General features: G+C 42.1%; 2 protein-coding genes across 2 annotated transcripts; both read right to left on the bottom strand.

Moving 5' to 3' along the window:
• Positions 1-289: 289 nt before the first annotated feature.
• On the bottom strand, positions 290-14845 carry LOC134213513 (apolipoprotein D-like). Its single transcript, XM_062692639.1, has 3 exons — positions 14473-14845; positions 737-924; positions 290-675 (listed from the first exon to the last, which is right to left on the bottom strand). The coding sequence occupies exons 1-3, from the start codon at positions 14742-14744 to the stop codon at positions 350-352; spliced, it is 786 nt and encodes a 261-aa protein (XP_062548623.1). The 5' UTR covers positions 14745-14845; the 3' UTR covers positions 290-349.
• On the bottom strand, positions 950-3349 carry LOC134213511 (uncharacterized). Its single transcript, XM_062692638.1, has 4 exons — positions 2855-3349; positions 2628-2783; positions 2449-2574; positions 950-2388 (listed from the first exon to the last, which is right to left on the bottom strand). Exons 1-4 carry the CDS (start codon positions 3234-3236, stop codon positions 1649-1651), a joined length of 1404 nt encoding a protein of 467 aa, XP_062548622.1. The 5' UTR covers positions 3237-3349; the 3' UTR covers positions 950-1648.
• Positions 14846-16119: the final 1274 nt, after the last annotated feature.

Raw genomic sequence — 16119 nt, 5'->3', positions numbered from 1 at the left:
TTGTTGAAACAAGATAGATCTGTGGATGTTTAGAATCTTCTCACCGTGGATCCATGCTGGGTCACTATTTTCAACAATAATTATGACATAAATTACAACTTTTATTTAAGTTACCAAAAGGCTACATAGGTACAAATATGCAGATACAAAATATGTTCAACCAATGAAAAATAATATTCCCTAAAAAGTAAACATTCTTTTACATATACGCATATTGGCATTTTCTTTGGCACCCTGATCCACATATGGAGGCTCGTCTTGGTCGGTCATCGCAATTATGCAGAACTGGTTCAAACGCAGCTTTTTTAATTTTAAAAATAAATATTTAAATCACTAGGCAGGGACTGCATCACTCATTGTCGTCGGTGTCGAGCGGATCAATTTGTATGTCATGGTGCTGTACGTCCGGAACGGAAAAGATATCGTTCCGCAACTGGACAAGCTGTTCTTCCGTCTTGATTAGGTCATCGCTCGGGAGGTGATCTCGATTACGGGAAATTGTGCTCGGTTCGGTCGGATCGATGGCTGGCTGGGGTGGTGCCCTGATGACGCAGTCATCCTGCATGGTCTTGACGAAGAAGGCACGGTTGATGCGATACTTGTCCAACACTCCGTAGGCTCGTTGTAGGGCCGGTCCCGCAGGAAGTCGCTCTCGGGCCAAGACCCAGGCAGAAACTGTATTGAATTGAGAAGAGTATATTGAGGGTGGAATGCCATTCTATTCAATTGGTTTTACCTGTATGGCCAACGGGTCCAATTGTACTGCAAGAGTAGATTACGGCAAAATTGGTGTAGTCGGTGTCCAAGATCATGAAGGAAGCGTTGTAGTTGTATGGGAATGATTGATAAAGGACAGTATATTTGCCGTCTTTGGATTTTCCCGGAGGTACCATAACACCGGAAATTATGCGCTCAACGTTGTTGCTGGAATTAGAAATTCAGAAATAAAGATATGTATAACATTTACACGGTGCTTCATTTACCGTTATTATGAAAAAAAATATACCATTCAAACGGTAGGCTCCATTCGATTCCTACTATAATTCTACGGTTCTGGACAAATTTTTAAAAAAATCGTTGGTGAGATTTTCAAGTTATGCCGTTTTTAAGTTTTTGACGAAAAACGCATTGAAAATCAACTAAATGTTTTAGTTCTCATTTATATAGATGTTCTAAGTTCTAAGTTTACAAACATCCAAGCAGTATTCTAATTCTGCATGTAGATTCAAGTTGTTAAATCTACTTTATGAAGGACCAAAAACAGGGTGGTGAATCCTTGAGCTGATGTAGTTACGTGAAACCAACAATAAATAAATGCTTCAATTTTCGAACAGCTTATCAAATAGACCGAATAGTGTAACAATCAGTACCCTTAATTCTTCGATTGCCTTCTTCTTGTTGTTGGCTTTTCATCCCCTACTGGGACATTGCCGCCTCACATCTGGGTTAATAAAACAATTCCAAGGTTATTATTACCTGGACCTGAGCGGGAATGAGTCCAGCCACCTTCAGCATGGTCTGGATTTGTAGCCGCGCATCTTACCGCACGACTAAGGAAGGCAATTATGTTATTATCAAATCAAAAATACTTTTTTTAGTTTTCTTTTCATTTATTTCTGTGTTTATCAATGCAAAATTCAAATAATTACTACAGATGGCCACTGTTGTAATCTACAACTGCGCGTAAAATATGAGATTTATACACCTTCGATGTTTGTACTGTTTTGTATCGCTCCCGGGTTAGTTTAAAATCGCTATGCACAGATTCCGACGCCTGCTCATTATGCCAGCCCAAGCCGCGACCAGTAATATGGCAGAAATCTTTTACGTGGAATTTTGTTATGTGGTATTTTGATGATTTTGGAAGGTTCAGTTCTTCCCAACATTCTATGAACTTGTTCAAATCTTCTTCCAAATCTTCAAATCCAGCTTCCAGTATTCCAGCTTGTACTGCCAGGTCTTTCTTTGCTATTTCGCAGTACGGACATGGATAGGATGAAGAGTGCGCCATGATTCCTACGATAACGTTTATTATTTTTAAATCGCCGGCGACAGTGTACTCCAAAGCGTTCAGATTTAAAAGGTTATTCCAAATTAACGAAATGTATTCGTACTTCTCCGGGAGATTCGGAGCAAATGCAATGATATGCAACCGCTTAACACCACTATCTTTGAAGGAGTTCGAGGAACGAGCTGGAGGAGGGTCTCTTGATAGGATGGATAGGGTAACTTTCAGGAATCCACCACCACCATCGATGCCGAGTTTGATGTAGTGTCCATGCTCTTCATTGCCTTCCCTGGATTTCTTCACATGCTCAATCAAGCCGGCCACATTGTTACAATATATTACCGGTGTAAAGGCGTATTGACCAAGGTTTGTGGTCTCGGCTATAATGATCAAAATTGTATTTAAAGAGCGTTCACATTATTGGGTTTGCAAATTGTTACCTCCAGAAACATCACCAAGCTCTATGATACTGAAAAAATTACATAATTCCGAGTTCATTTTCCAAAGCTTAACTTTAGTTCCTGCTTCAACTTTTATCCCTGAATGTTTCAGACCCTTCATAATGCCTGAAACAAAGATCTATGAAAAATATGTTGTTTAAATCAATATGATTCGTTACCCAGAGTTTTCCGCATGCTTAAGGAGTTTGAGATCTTCAACTTGAACATGTTTTTCGAGCTAATTTTGTTCTGATCATTTGATGTTGTGACGGGTGATGTTTTATGGTATACTGACTGCTTACCACGACGATTAGAAAGACGAATATTGTTGGATCCTAGGTATAAAGTAGAAATAAAATAGAATAGAAAGAAGTTGAATAAAATTCAAATAAAACGCAATTTATACCGGAAGATGACACTTTTTCCGCTAGAAATTCAGACACTGCTGCTTCCGCTAATTTTTGTGAAGAATTCTTTTCCTTCAACATTATTGATAAGTTTTCTGTTCGCCGAGAAGAATTGCATCCATGCTTTCTTCCTCGCCCTATTTCCGTTAAACAAACTTTGCAGATTCGAACCACCTTAATCGTATCTGACAGCACTTTCTTCGGACGGCCTGGCTTGAATTTCTTGGGAGTGACTCCTGGCAGGTTTCTTCCTTTCACAAACTTAGATGCACTGCATACTTCACAGTGGCAGATACTGACACACCTGGTCACCTGTTTATAGTCGTATTTGTACTTATACAAGTGTTGTCTTGCCCACGTTTCACTGGGAACAGTGCACATCACACGGCAGGAGGTACATATTGATGTCGGGTAGTACCACTTTCGCTCATCGATATCTTGCAAATTTTTTTCTTGAATAACTGTTCTTACACTTCTAGAAATCGGTCTAACATTTTTATTATTGGAAAGACATAGTATACACACTTTTTTTCGGTTAAACTCGTGGCTGTCCATACTTATTGCTGTCGTTACCTTATTAGTTCAGAGGTAAATTTACACTAATTAGGCTAATTTACACTTGTATTCAAAATGTCACTTACAAACTTGATTGCGACGCCGCACTCTAGATCAATTTTCGTGCAATCGCGTTGTGGTTTCTTTACTATTTGCGTTGATATTGTGTTTCAACATTTTTTCAACTTTTCTTGTCATGTTCATCAACTCTTTGATCCCAAGACGAATCAATTGATGAGAAAACAAATCTGTCAAACCCGTTCGTCAGCTAGTTTGCTTCAAAGTAAATGCTCATTGTTTTTATGAATATATAGGTTTAATTGATTTTGTACAACACATGATTCATGTTAGTACGTTGTGCTAAAGATTTTAATTTAATTTTCAATGCGTTTTTCGTCAAAACTTTAAAAACGGCATAACTTGAAAATCTCACCAACGATTTTTTTAAAAATTTGTCCAGAACCGTAGAATTATAGTAGGAATCGAATGAAGCCTACCGTTTGAATGGTATATTTTTTTTCATAATAACGGTAAATGAAGCACCGTGATTTAACTATTTCGTAATTGTATGGAGAAAGTGGGTGGATAGAGTATCGAAAGGGTCAGAATACGTTTTTGATCTACCGAACTGTGTAATAGATTCGAATTCCTTGAGGAGCGGAACATTTCTCTGCGAATTTTTCTCATGAAATTTAATATAATTGATTTCAAACAATGTGGATCAAGAGCAAATATTCAACATGCAGCTCAGCAGCAATGGTGCTTGTCATAGCTTTCAACACATCATTATGTTGAGATACTGTCCCTCAATATCAGCATTGCATTTCGAGAGGCTCAGACGATCTTCTTTCATTTTCGTTATCGGCAATGCGCATGTCGTGTGTTTTGTTTTGTTGATTTTTCAGAGTGAATTGGAGCTGTTATACCTAATTATCCAATCAGTTGCCTGAGAGAAAGTCTGTTTGGCCAAGTCTCTGAGTACTTTTGTTGACTTCTCGCTAATGTAATCATCCCAGCATGAGAAACAAATGACATCAATCGTCAAATTATGTGCGTGTTTTTACTTTAGGGTGAATTTCGCCCCTTTTTTTCATACTGGTCGTAGAAGTAGACTCACATAAAGTGTTATGGTGAGAAGGATTAGGGTCTAAAATTGTCAAATTTTAATACGTAATATAAGAACAGCATTAGAAAAAATGATCAAGGTCAATACCAAATTTTCATAACTACTTATCTGCTATTGTATACAATTCAGATTCAAACGTTAATTGGACGAATCTGGTATTTAGCACTCCCACGCCTGACAATTTTCAACTCTAATGTGAAATCTGTGCCACACAGAAAAAAATAATGAAAATTAATCAGTGCGTAAAAAATATAGACGTGGAAAATTACACTATTCTGGGCGTTCATGGATTTTTGACCACAAATTCGCCCTAAATGTATGCGATTTCTATAGCATTATGCACTAAATTGTATAAATAGTGACATAATGCAATAGAAATTGCATACATTCAGGTAATAATATTGTTAAAATTTACGCTCTTTTTGGCATTCCCTTTTTGTGCATTACATTCGTGTAAATTTCAGCATTTTTTCCTATCTGTGTGCGCTTCAACGTCTGCAGGTGTTCATCAACAGATGCCTGCGCCCTGCGGCACATATTTCGTGACTGTTGGCCTCACAAATGGATCTCAAACAACGAGCTCTATCGTCGTTGTAACCAGAGGCCGATATCAACAGCAATTTGGTATCAGACTTTGGGCCACACTTTACGTAGGGGCGGAAACGAAATCTGCAAACAAGCATTAAACTGGACCCCAGCGGGACATCGCAGCAGAGGCAGATTTATAAGTTCATGGTGGTGAAGCCTCAATAGAGAAATAGAAGAAGTTGCCCGTGTGGTAGTAGCGGATTGTGTTGAAATAATAATCGGAGATACGAAATGAAAGCATGAATTATTTGAATGAGATTTGAATTTCTAAATCGAAGCAATCGGCGTTCGAATAATAGGCGCCCATAGACCTGTGCAGGAGTTCATCAAATTCACTCACCCGATGGATTTTGACATTTGAGCGGGTCGTCTTCTCGAACAAAAGTTCATTTTGCGTTCATTATGCGACCCGCTCAAACGTCATAATTTCTTGGGGGAGTTCATTTTGCGTTAGTCTATTAGCACATGAATATGAACTCGATTGACAGAACGAGACGATACTAATTCGAATATTGGGTACATCTTCTATGTATCACTAGAGCTACTCGTTCTGTCAGAGCATACTTGTGAGTACACATCCCATGACAATTCAGATATTCGACGGATGTCCTAAGTATATTCGCTCGGCCCCGACAGCCCGAAATCTAACCTGGCAATAGGTTAAAGCGATAGCTGGACATCGCTCAGGATGGAGATGGGAGGTGTACTGGACCATAAGTAAGTGAAGCGAGTTTCGGAGACGCATCATGGCATGAAATCGTACTTTGAATTCCGCAGAATGCTCCGATCGCCACCATACCAAACTGAATTTCTACAAAACGCTCATTAGACCGGTAGTCATCTACAGACACAAGACCTGGACAATGCTTGTGACGCTCCGGTTGAATAGAGTTCGCCGCCGTACCAAACCAACTATCTACAAAACGCTCATTAGACCGGTAGTTCTCTACGGACACGAGATCTGAACGATGCACGTGGAGGACCAACGCGCACTGGGAGTTTTCGAAAGGAAAGTGCAGCGTACCATCTATGGTGGGGTGCAGATGGCGGACGGTACGTGGAGGTGGCGAGTGAACCATAAGTTGCATCAGCTGCTGGAAGAACCATCCATCGCTCACACCGCGAAAATCGGAAGATTGCGGTGGGCCGGGCACGTAGTCGAACAGTAATCCGGGGAAAATGGTTCTCGACAAATTGTTGATTCAGTGTTATCTGTTTAGATGTTAACTAAATAAATGAAATGAATGGTTCTCGACAACGATCCGACGGGAACAAGAAGGCAAGGTGCGCAGCGAGCAAGGTGGATCGATCAGGTGGAAGATTATTTGCGGACCTTCCGCAGGCTGTGGGTTGGCGACATGCAGCTATGGACCGAGTTGAATGCAGAAGACTTTTATGCACTGCACAGACCATTCCGGCCTTAGTCTGAGAAAACTAAATAAATAATTATGAATCGTGGTTGAGAATCATCAAATGCTTCAAAAAGTCAGTTCAGTTAGAGACAGCAGCACGGACGGTCGAAGTTTTTTTCTCGAAATTTTCAAGTATGGTTTTCGTTTTCTCGTTCGTTTCGTCCACCTGATCCCAGTCCTCTAGAGCATGGATCCCTACCGAAGAAGAACCGTGCTTCTGCATTCAACGAGGTGAACTATCCGGCCATCCCGGTTCTCCGTCGAGCGATTCCAATCAAGATGAATACACCACTAGGTGTTCCAATCTGCCAAATTCACGATTCAGCCATCTTGGATTTTAGTATGGGAAAGCCAGCCGGTTTGTTTATGTTTTGCACCGAAAATGAATTTTTCACCCCCGCCTTCTTCTCGTCCATATATTGGGCAAGTTGAAACACCTAGCTGTGTATTCATCTTGATTCCAATCATCCCACCATTACAACCGCACAGGCGACTGGCAGCGGCAGCGGTAAATAGACATGGCGTTCATCGCCGAAACGCACCCAAAACCGGAGGTTAACGTCATCATCCCGGACATCGTGAGACTCGGCTGACCAAAAGAGGTGGTGTGGCAATCGTTCTTCGCTAGAACAGTAACTGTCATCGAGGCCATCAGTATTGCCTAACTCTAGCAAAAGTCGGCAATGCTTCATCGGCTGCCCTGCATCGTGGACATCGTCAAAGCTAATAGGAAGGTATGGTCAGTACATCATTGCCGACGACCTGAATGCCAAACATCCAAACAGCCTGAGGCATCAGTCATGGTAAATCGAAACCACTACTCGATCCTCAGTCCGGATTCCTTCACTCGGCTGAGTCGGTCAGGAGTCCATGTAACAATCGACCTCTAACAAACATGAACGACCACATCTCGCAGCTGATTGTCTACCAAGAGCTCAGCTCGGATTACTACCCGGTGGTGGCGGAAGGGAGTTCTTCGGTAAATCGGCTCCAGCATTCCCGACGAAACTAACTCCTAATTCTCGATGTGACGCGGCTTTATGCTTACTGTGCCTATGAATGGATGGTTAGGGGGATCCAAAAAGAACCTAACCGCTAACGGAGCCTGTGAAGTATCAGGGCACCCATCACAGTATTGAGCCCTTACTGCGCTACGGGAGCTATGGCTTAGTTGACATTTTGCTTCTCCGAGATAGTCGGCTACTCTTATTCAATCTCCACTTGAGGTTAAATAAAAGTGGGATTGTGGGTAGGGCTTCGAAATGGTGAGTTGAAATGGTGGGAAGGGGCGCCTAACATAGCTCTGGTCCTCACAAGTTCCAATACTCACGCTTCCACGGGTCTTCCGATGACAATTGACCGCCAGCTAAGGGTTGCGTACTTAGCTGGTAGTGCAGCCTAGGCACTGTTGTCCTTCTGACATCAGCTAGAGTGAGAGGGTGCATCCTGTGGGGTCTGCCTAGGATGTGGTGGGGTTCGACAGTAGGCTCTGTTGAACTTCTATAAAAAGCTGCATGTGTCCCCAAGCAGGCCCTATCAAAGCGACCGTGTGCCGCTCAAAGCGCCTAGTCCTGGTGTTGGGTGGGACTTTAAACAAATTTTACCCGACTGACCAAGCGTCTGTTCACCAAGGAGGTGCGGCTCCAACAGCGTCTGTGCTGTCATCCAGCGGCTGAGTATGAAATGCTATTCCCCGGAAGCTATACCCAAGATGGCAGCCCCATCCCGGTGAACACAGAACGGCGTCGGGACAAGTTCTGCTATACTCTGGTTTACGAGGTGAACATGCTCCCCGGCATCGCGGAGTTGGCTTCCTACTAAGCGCTTAGGCACACTCTGCGGTTATGATGTGGGAACCTATAAGTGAAAGGATAATCGTTGCCAGATTTAGAACACGGGTCCAAAACCTTACTATAATCCAATGTTATGCGCCAACCGATGCTGCCGACCTGCAAGACAAAGAGAGCTTCTACAGTCAACTCAATGCCGTCGTAGATAGAATTCCGAGGGGTGATATCAAGATCTGTTTGGGCGACTTCAATGCGAAGATCGGATCCGACAACTCGAACCATGAGCGCATTATGGGATGCCATGGTCTCGGATAAATGAGCGAAAACGGACAGCTGTACGCAGAATTTTGTGGTAATAACGACATGGTGATCGGGGGATCACTCTTCCCTCATCGACCGGTTCACAAGGTCACGTGGGTCTCTCGTGACGGCTTTACAGAAAATCAAATCGACCACATCTGCATCAGCCGAAAATGAAAATGGAGCCTTCTTGATGTACGGAATAAACTTAGTGCCGATATCGCGTCTGATCATCACCTCCTCATCGGAGAAATACGCCTGCGCATTGCGCGGATTCGTCGGCAGGAGGAAAGAGTTGGACGACGATTCAACACACGCCGACTGGAAGATGTCACGGTGAAACGGTCCTTCGTTGAAGAACTGGAGACGCGTGCTGCAGATATTCCGGAAGGTGGCAGTGTGGAAGACCAATGGACCGCCATCAAGAAAGCCTTCATCGCCACCAGCGAGAACAATCTGAGCGAACTACGCACCCAGATAAAACAATGGATCACCGATGAGACCTGGAGAAAGATAGAGGAGCGAAGAGAAGCCAAAGCCGCGATAGTGATCGAAAACCAGAGGAGCCAAAGTATTAGCCCGTCAACGATACGCGGCTCTTGAGAAGGAAGTAAAACGATCATGTCGATGGGACAAGCGAGCGTGGGCAGACTCTCTGGCCGACGAAGGAGAGAGAGCCGCCGCAACCGGGGACATTGGCCTCCTCTACGATTTCTCACGACGCTTAAGCGGGACGAAGATGAATGCAACGATGCCTGTGAAAAACGCGAATGATCAGTTATTGACCGACCCAACTGACCAGCTGAAACGATGGTTTGAGCACTTCGAACAACTTTTCCAAGTGTCAGCCATCACCACCTCGGCATGATCTGCCTAGGATCCGACGTATAACACGCGTCAATACCGAAGCTCCATCACTGCTAGAGATTCAAACAGCCATCCAAAGCATTAAATCGAATAAAGCTCCAGGTGTCGATCGCATATCAGCCGAGATGCTCAAAGCTGACCCCATGACATCCGCTCAACTACTGCATCGTTTATTTCGTAATATCTGGGACACCGCAACTTTCCCGGTCGACTGGATGCAAGGTATCTTAGTGAAGGTACCCAAAAAGATTGACCTGACTGTAGGCGGTAACTTGCGAGGCATTATGTAGCTGTGTACCGTTCTCAAAGTTCTATGCAAAATTATCCTGTCCCGGATTCAGGAGAAGATCGATGCGACTCTCCGGCGGCAGCAGGCCGGATTCCGTGCCGGAAGATCCTGTGTAGACCATATTGTCACGCTCCGAATCATTCTGGAGCAGGTCAACGAATTCTAAGAGTCCCTTTACTTGGTAGGGGAACAGGTGGTAAAATGAACACGTTAAGGACTTGCGCTGAATTCAATCATAAAACGAGGATAATTTGCTAGTTTTACCACTTGGTTCAGCAATTTAACTCATATTCTTATTGCACTGAACCTTTTTTTCGCTAATAAACATTGTTTTATATAGTTTTTCATCGAAATAAAAAACATCGAAATTTCGTATGTACAAAAATAGTGCGGGTAAAATGAACACTGCCTGGTGGTAAAATGAACATCGCTTCTTAAACCCTTTTGAAACATTTAATTTTTTTTTTTACTCTGGCACTGTATATACAACTAATTGAGATTACGAGAGCCTTTTGAAAAATCTGGTATAACTTTTGAAAAGCTCTTAATTATGAAAATAATAAAAAGAAGTTAAAAAGTTTTAAAATATCAATTATTTTTTAACTAAATTTACATATTCAAAGTTTTTTCTTGGTTATTTGATATGGTTTGATTCTTGAACTTCCGCTTCACAATCGCACAACTTTTACCATAAATTTGTGAAAATTTGATACAAGTGTTCATTTTACCCCCATACGTGCCTTGTGATAAATAACTCTTCCTCTAACTATGCAAACCAATAATTTTACTATTTACCCCTGCAACATCTTTGTGAAGGTTGTCCTATTTGCCGCTGTGGTTAGAACTGGTTTAAATAAATGTTATTATGAATTTATTAAGAATTAAAGCTTGCGGAAAAATGGTAAAAAATTACATCAGACCCAATTTGTACGGCCTCTTTTGATATTTTGGATAGTAATAGCTATTCGTTCGGTCTCAAAACCAAAATATTAGCTTAGGTACTTTATTTTGTTTCGAGGAAAATGTGTGCATGATTAACATACGCCTAAATAGTGGTTTAATATAAATATAGCCAACTGTTCATATTACCACCCCTGTTCATTTTACCACCTCTTCCCCTATTCATTGACTACGAAAAATCTTTTGACTTTCTCAATCACGAGAATATGTGACGCAAGGGGGTTCCTGAGAAAATCATCGAAGCACATTACGAGGCCTTTTCGTGTAGAGTGCTGCACAATGGGGTCCTGTCCGACCCTATCCGGGTCGTATCTGGTGTGAGGCAAGGATGTATTCTATCACCGTTACTGTTCCTCATCGTAATCGACGAGATTCTGATAGATGCGATTGACCGTGAACCGAACTGCGGGCTGTTATGCCAGCCTATAACCATGGACCACCTAAACGACTTCGAATTGGCTGATGACGTTGCACTCCTCGCGCAACGGCGCTCTGATATGCAGAGTAAGCTCAACGACCTTGCCGAGCGCTCCCTTCGGCAGGTTTAGTCATAAACGTCAACAAAACCAAATCGTTGAATGTAAACACGGTGACCCCTTCCAGTTTCACAGTAGCCGGGCAACCAGTGGAGAATGTTGAAAGGTTCCAATATCTTGGTAGCCAAATGGCATCAGACAGCGGTACCAAGATTGACATAGGCGCACGAATCAAGAAAGCAAGGGCTGCCTTTGCGAGTTTAAGAAATATCTGGAAAAACAGGCAGATAAGTGAACGCACCAAAATACGAATTTTCAACTCTAACGTTAAATCTGTGCTGTTATACGCTAGTGAAACATGGTGTGTATCAAAGGAGAACACTCAACGGCTGCAGGTGTTCATTAACAGATGCCTGCGGTATATAATTCAGGCCTGGTGGCCTCACAACTCGATCTCAAACAACCAGCTCCATCGTCGTTGTCACCAGAGGCCGATAGCAACAGAAATTCGGGATCGGAAGTGGGGCTGGGTCGGCCACACTCTACGTAGGGGCGGAAACGAAATCTGTAAACAAGCATTAGACTGGAACCCAGCGGGACATCGCAGCAGAGGCAGACCCAGAGGCTCATGGCGGCGAAGCCTCAATAAAGAAATAAAAGAAGTCGACCGAAATCTAACCTGGCAACAGGTTAAAGCGATAGCCGGGCAACGCTCAGGATGGAGATCTTTCAAGTCGGCCCTTTGCACCACCGGAGGTGTACAGGATCCATAAGTAATAGTAATTCTCATACAAACCGCGCGTGCGTGCTTAGTCAAATTACAACCATTGGGATGTTGGTTTTATGGGGTCGTGAGGTAGCGAGGTTTGTTTTGTTAAACGTTTTGCCGCGTGTAATGTGTAGTTTTTCCGCAAATCATGTTCGATCGCACACCAATTCATTTATGTTTCGAACAAAATTGGCGTAACTCACTATGTATGAAAATGGTTGGATATGACAATTTAAAATTTTCATTTAAAAACCCCAAATTTATTATTCCGCAGTGGTGATGATGCCTTTCTCCGATTGTTATTCGACTTAGGGCCAGGTTTAAGCGTATGGGTAAGCACCGCTTAAGAGTTAAGCGGAGGTGAAGAAATTGGCCCTTAGAGTGATTAATGCATTTCATAGTTAATTGCCTATTAAATGGCAATTAAATGCTTTTGAAGTGTTATTTTAAAGGGATGCTGCCTAAATAGTAGGATACACGCTAACTTTCACCTACTCAATAACTGAGTAAAATTGCATTGTTCTCCACAGAAATTTAACTCAATATCCGTCAAAAATTTAGAGTGTAACCTTGTTTAAAGCTGATAATCAATTTTAATATTCACCTCTTGCTTACATGAACATGTCCAGCATCTAGCACTTTTCATAAACACTACTTTTTTGCTCCGACCACGGTCACTGCTCTGGTTCTATTTTTGTACTTTTGTGCGAATCACCGCACAAAAGTAGAGCGCAAGAACCAACTGCAGACGGCGGTCGTAACGAAACTGCGAAATTTTACTGGGTTTTTAAAGATTTGGATTTTTAAATGTTTTTACGTTGATAACCAATAGTTCCAATGGGCTTGCTGGAGAGTTACCGATTCGATTGATAATAAAATCTCGAAAATCCATTGAAAGATAAAGGAGCTATTAGCGTTTGAAATCTATCCTAATTTCGTGACGGCCTCGAATTTGGAAATTTCCGTTTTACACCCTTTATCAGAGTCTTCCCCTTAGACGTAGTTTACGTCAAAAAATAATGAAAATTAATCAGTGCGTAAAAAAAATAGACGTGGAAAATTACACTATTCTGGGTGTTCATGGATTTTTGGCCACAAATTCGCCCTAAATGTATGCAATTTCTATAGCATTATGCACTAAATTGTATAAATAGTGACATAATGCAATAGAAATTGCATACATTCAGGTAATAATATTGTTGAAATTTTCGCTCTTTTTGGCATTCCCTTTTTGTGCATTACTTTCGTGTAAATTTCAACATTTTTTGCTATCTGTGTACGCTTCAACGTCTGCAGGTGTTCATCAACAGATGCCTGCGCCCTGCGACACATATTTCGTGTCTAGTGGCCTCACAACTGGATCTCAAACAACGAGCTCTATCGTCATTGTAACCAGATGCCGATATCAATAGCAATTCGGGATCAGACTTGGGGCCACACTTTACGTAGGGGCGGAAACGAAATCTGCAAACAAGCATTAGACTGGACCCCAGCAGGACATCGCAGCAGAGGCAGACCCATAAGTTCATGGTGGTGAAGCCTTAATAGAGAAATAGAAGAAGTTTTTTTATTTCCTTCTTTATTTGATAGGCACTCTGTGTTACTTAACCGCTACTGTGCCGAGATCTACTGTGGTATTCTGCTGTACAGAATCCACACAGAATCTATTTTTAGATTACCATTACTCATTTTATTGTTGTCGTTGCCAGTCCATCTTATCGTGAGTCCATTGTGTCCGTTTGTCCATGCCGTTCATCCAAGGATCGTTGCATTGTTCGGTTTGGCAATTGCCATTTATTCGGGTAACGTTGGAGGAATGTCTCCGAGAAGAACAAGTTGTCAGTTGTCATTAGGCAGCCGTGACCGGTAAGGCGCGTACCCCAAACGCCACCGTATGGGCTACGGATCCGACGACTGACGAGGGTTTGGTGGAGGGGCTGGGAATCGACCCCATGACCATTCGCTTGTAAGGCGAACGTGTAGCCAACTACGCTACGGGACCCCCCAATAGAAAATTGTGCTTTTATCGCTGCACTTTTCCAAATAGCAGCAAATATTGCACAGCTTCTGCAGCGTTTGGTGGACCTCACGCCAGGTTTGATCGAGCTGCTTTTTCTTGGACAGTGAATTTCAACTGATCCATGTTTAATTTTCTTCTTCCATCCCTGAGCAGTAATCGGTGTGCATTGATGATTTAGTCCTATCTGGTAAAATCGTGATCTGCACTAAATAGATGCAGTTTCAGATCTTTCATCTTGATAACGGAAGTCAACGGTTAAAACTAACAATTCATGAAAAGAAGGCCAATTTTGATAGGAGCGAACAAAGAATAGATGTAGAAAATTTTAAAATCCTTAAGATCCTACTTCACTCTCGTTTGTGATTTCGACAATTACCAGCACTACGTATAGTTCAAAATATGGAACATTTTTATAGTCTCCTTTTCAAGATTAATACTAAGCTAAGGCACCTAATTATTACTCACAATCGATTGGTTAACGCATTTCGCACGTAGATTTTCCCATCAGGCATCAACTCATAAGTCGCCGACACGCACTTCGTTGCCACTTCACTAACAGTGAAGTATCGCTCCACCTCATACCAGGTGCCTAAAAACTTATTTCTGTCGAATTTGGTTATCGGCACATAATCCGGACATCCTCCCAGTCCTGGAATCTGGGAATCAACGAATCCCGCGAATCCACACAAGCCCAGAAGCACACAAATCAGCACTTTACACTTGATATTAGCCGCCATTTTCACTCGATCGATTGACACTGTGGAACCGAAACTCACTGATCACTTGCTCAACCGTAGCGTCCCAGGAATTGCCGATAAATAGCTAAACTAATGTCGCCAACTGCCACTTTTATAGGGGATAGACTGGATGCGCGCGTGCCTGCGACAACGGAGAAAGGTGAAATTATGATCATCAGCCAGCAACGGTATTGCGTCCTCAGTTCGTCATCACCTCCTTGTTACTCAATAATGACTTGTTTCGATGTTCTTCCAATCGATGTCCACAGATAAAACGACAGTAATTATGCAAAGCTAGTATGCGCTTGGCGCTACCCTCCCATTCTTCCAGGTGTAGTTAGAAAATGGAAGAAAGCCAGAACGTGATTTGAATTAACCATCATGCTGACAATGTCAATGATCGTTACTTCACTCGGAGCGACCGTTTATCGAGAGGCGGTCGGATCGGATGGGTCTAGTGTTATCGATTATGTGTTTATTGTGGTTGAAGAGGAATGGCTTCGTGGAGTATGTGCGTTTCTACGCCGGTCGGTGTCCCCATTTCTCGACCGACCAGCGCAACCCGACAATCAGCTTAAATATGATGTAAAGTGGAGAAATTATGACGGAAGAAATGTTTTGTTTACAAACAAGTTTTATGCATTACCGGCTTTTTTAAACTGGAAGATCCGTTTTCCCAAGTCTCGAGTTGGTTTGTTTGTGGGTCAATACTGGAAGGATGTTACGCCATGAGAGCAAACATATTTGTTTTAATTTTTGCAATCGATAAGTGAAGTCAACTATATATTGGCCGGCAAGGTGATCTGAGGATATTTTTGACTTGAAAAATGTTTTATGCTTGATTTCAGTTTTATGTAATGTAGGTAACTAATGGCGGATTGATGCAATTTTAGAATTTGGGGAAACTTGATCCCATTTTTATGATCTTTTGGGGGCCAACTCATCTTCAAATTTATCAATTGGGGAAACTGGACACACATAATCCCTACTTTTTGTCTAAAACCCTCCCCGTTGCTACGCCACTGATTCAAACACATCATTTGATGCAATTATTTGTTCATGAAAGTTATCAAATTATCGATTTTTCCGAAAGATAGAAAATTCGGCATTTCCAAAACTTGTGAGAGACTTGAAGAGAATTGATCCATCTATGAGCTAAACCCGTTTAAGTTATTTCTAGTCTATTCAAGTCTAATGAAAGTCAAATTGGTGAAATTTTAAATTTCTAACAATCCTTAATAACATATTTTTGGTATTGAGTAAGGCAAGTATTTTGGTCTCGAATAGGCAGCCAAAATCTCTGCTTTATCAACAAAGTTTGCATGCTGCTCTTGATCTATCTGCTGAAAAAAAAAACCACTCCACTGAAAGATAG

The sequence above is a fragment of the Armigeres subalbatus genome, chromosome 2, assembly GCF_024139115.2.
Source record: "Armigeres subalbatus isolate Guangzhou_Male chromosome 2, GZ_Asu_2, whole genome shotgun sequence".
Classification (NCBI taxonomy): domain Eukaryota; kingdom Metazoa; phylum Arthropoda; class Insecta; order Diptera; family Culicidae; genus Armigeres; species Armigeres subalbatus.
The sequence above is the reverse complement of the archived record's forward strand: the minus strand, read 5'-3'. Positions and strand labels throughout refer to the sequence as shown.

Coding starts and splice junctions, on each gene's coding strand:
- LOC134213511 (XM_062692638.1), bottom strand. CDS start 3,236: ATGTGCACTGTTCCCAGTGAAACGTGGGCAAGACAACACTTGTATAAG. Junction 2,784..2,854: donor GGAAAAAGTGTCATCTTCCG/GTATAAATTGCG, acceptor CTTTATACCTAG/GATCCAACAATATTCGTCTT. Junction 2,389..2,448: donor GCTTGGTGATGTTTCTGGAG/GTAACAATTTGC, acceptor TGATCATTATAG/CCGAGACCACAAACCTTGGT.
- LOC134213513 (XM_062692639.1), bottom strand. CDS start 14,744: ATGGCGGCTAATATCAAGTGTAAAGTGCTGATTTGTGTGCTTCTGGGC. Junction 925..14,472: donor AATGCGTTAACCAATCGATT/GTGAGTAATAAT, acceptor TTCTAATTCCAG/CAACAACGTTGAGCGCATAA. Junction 676..736: donor TGGACCCGTTGGCCATACAG/GTAAAACCAATT, acceptor AATTCAATACAG/TTTCTGCCTGGGTCTTGGCC.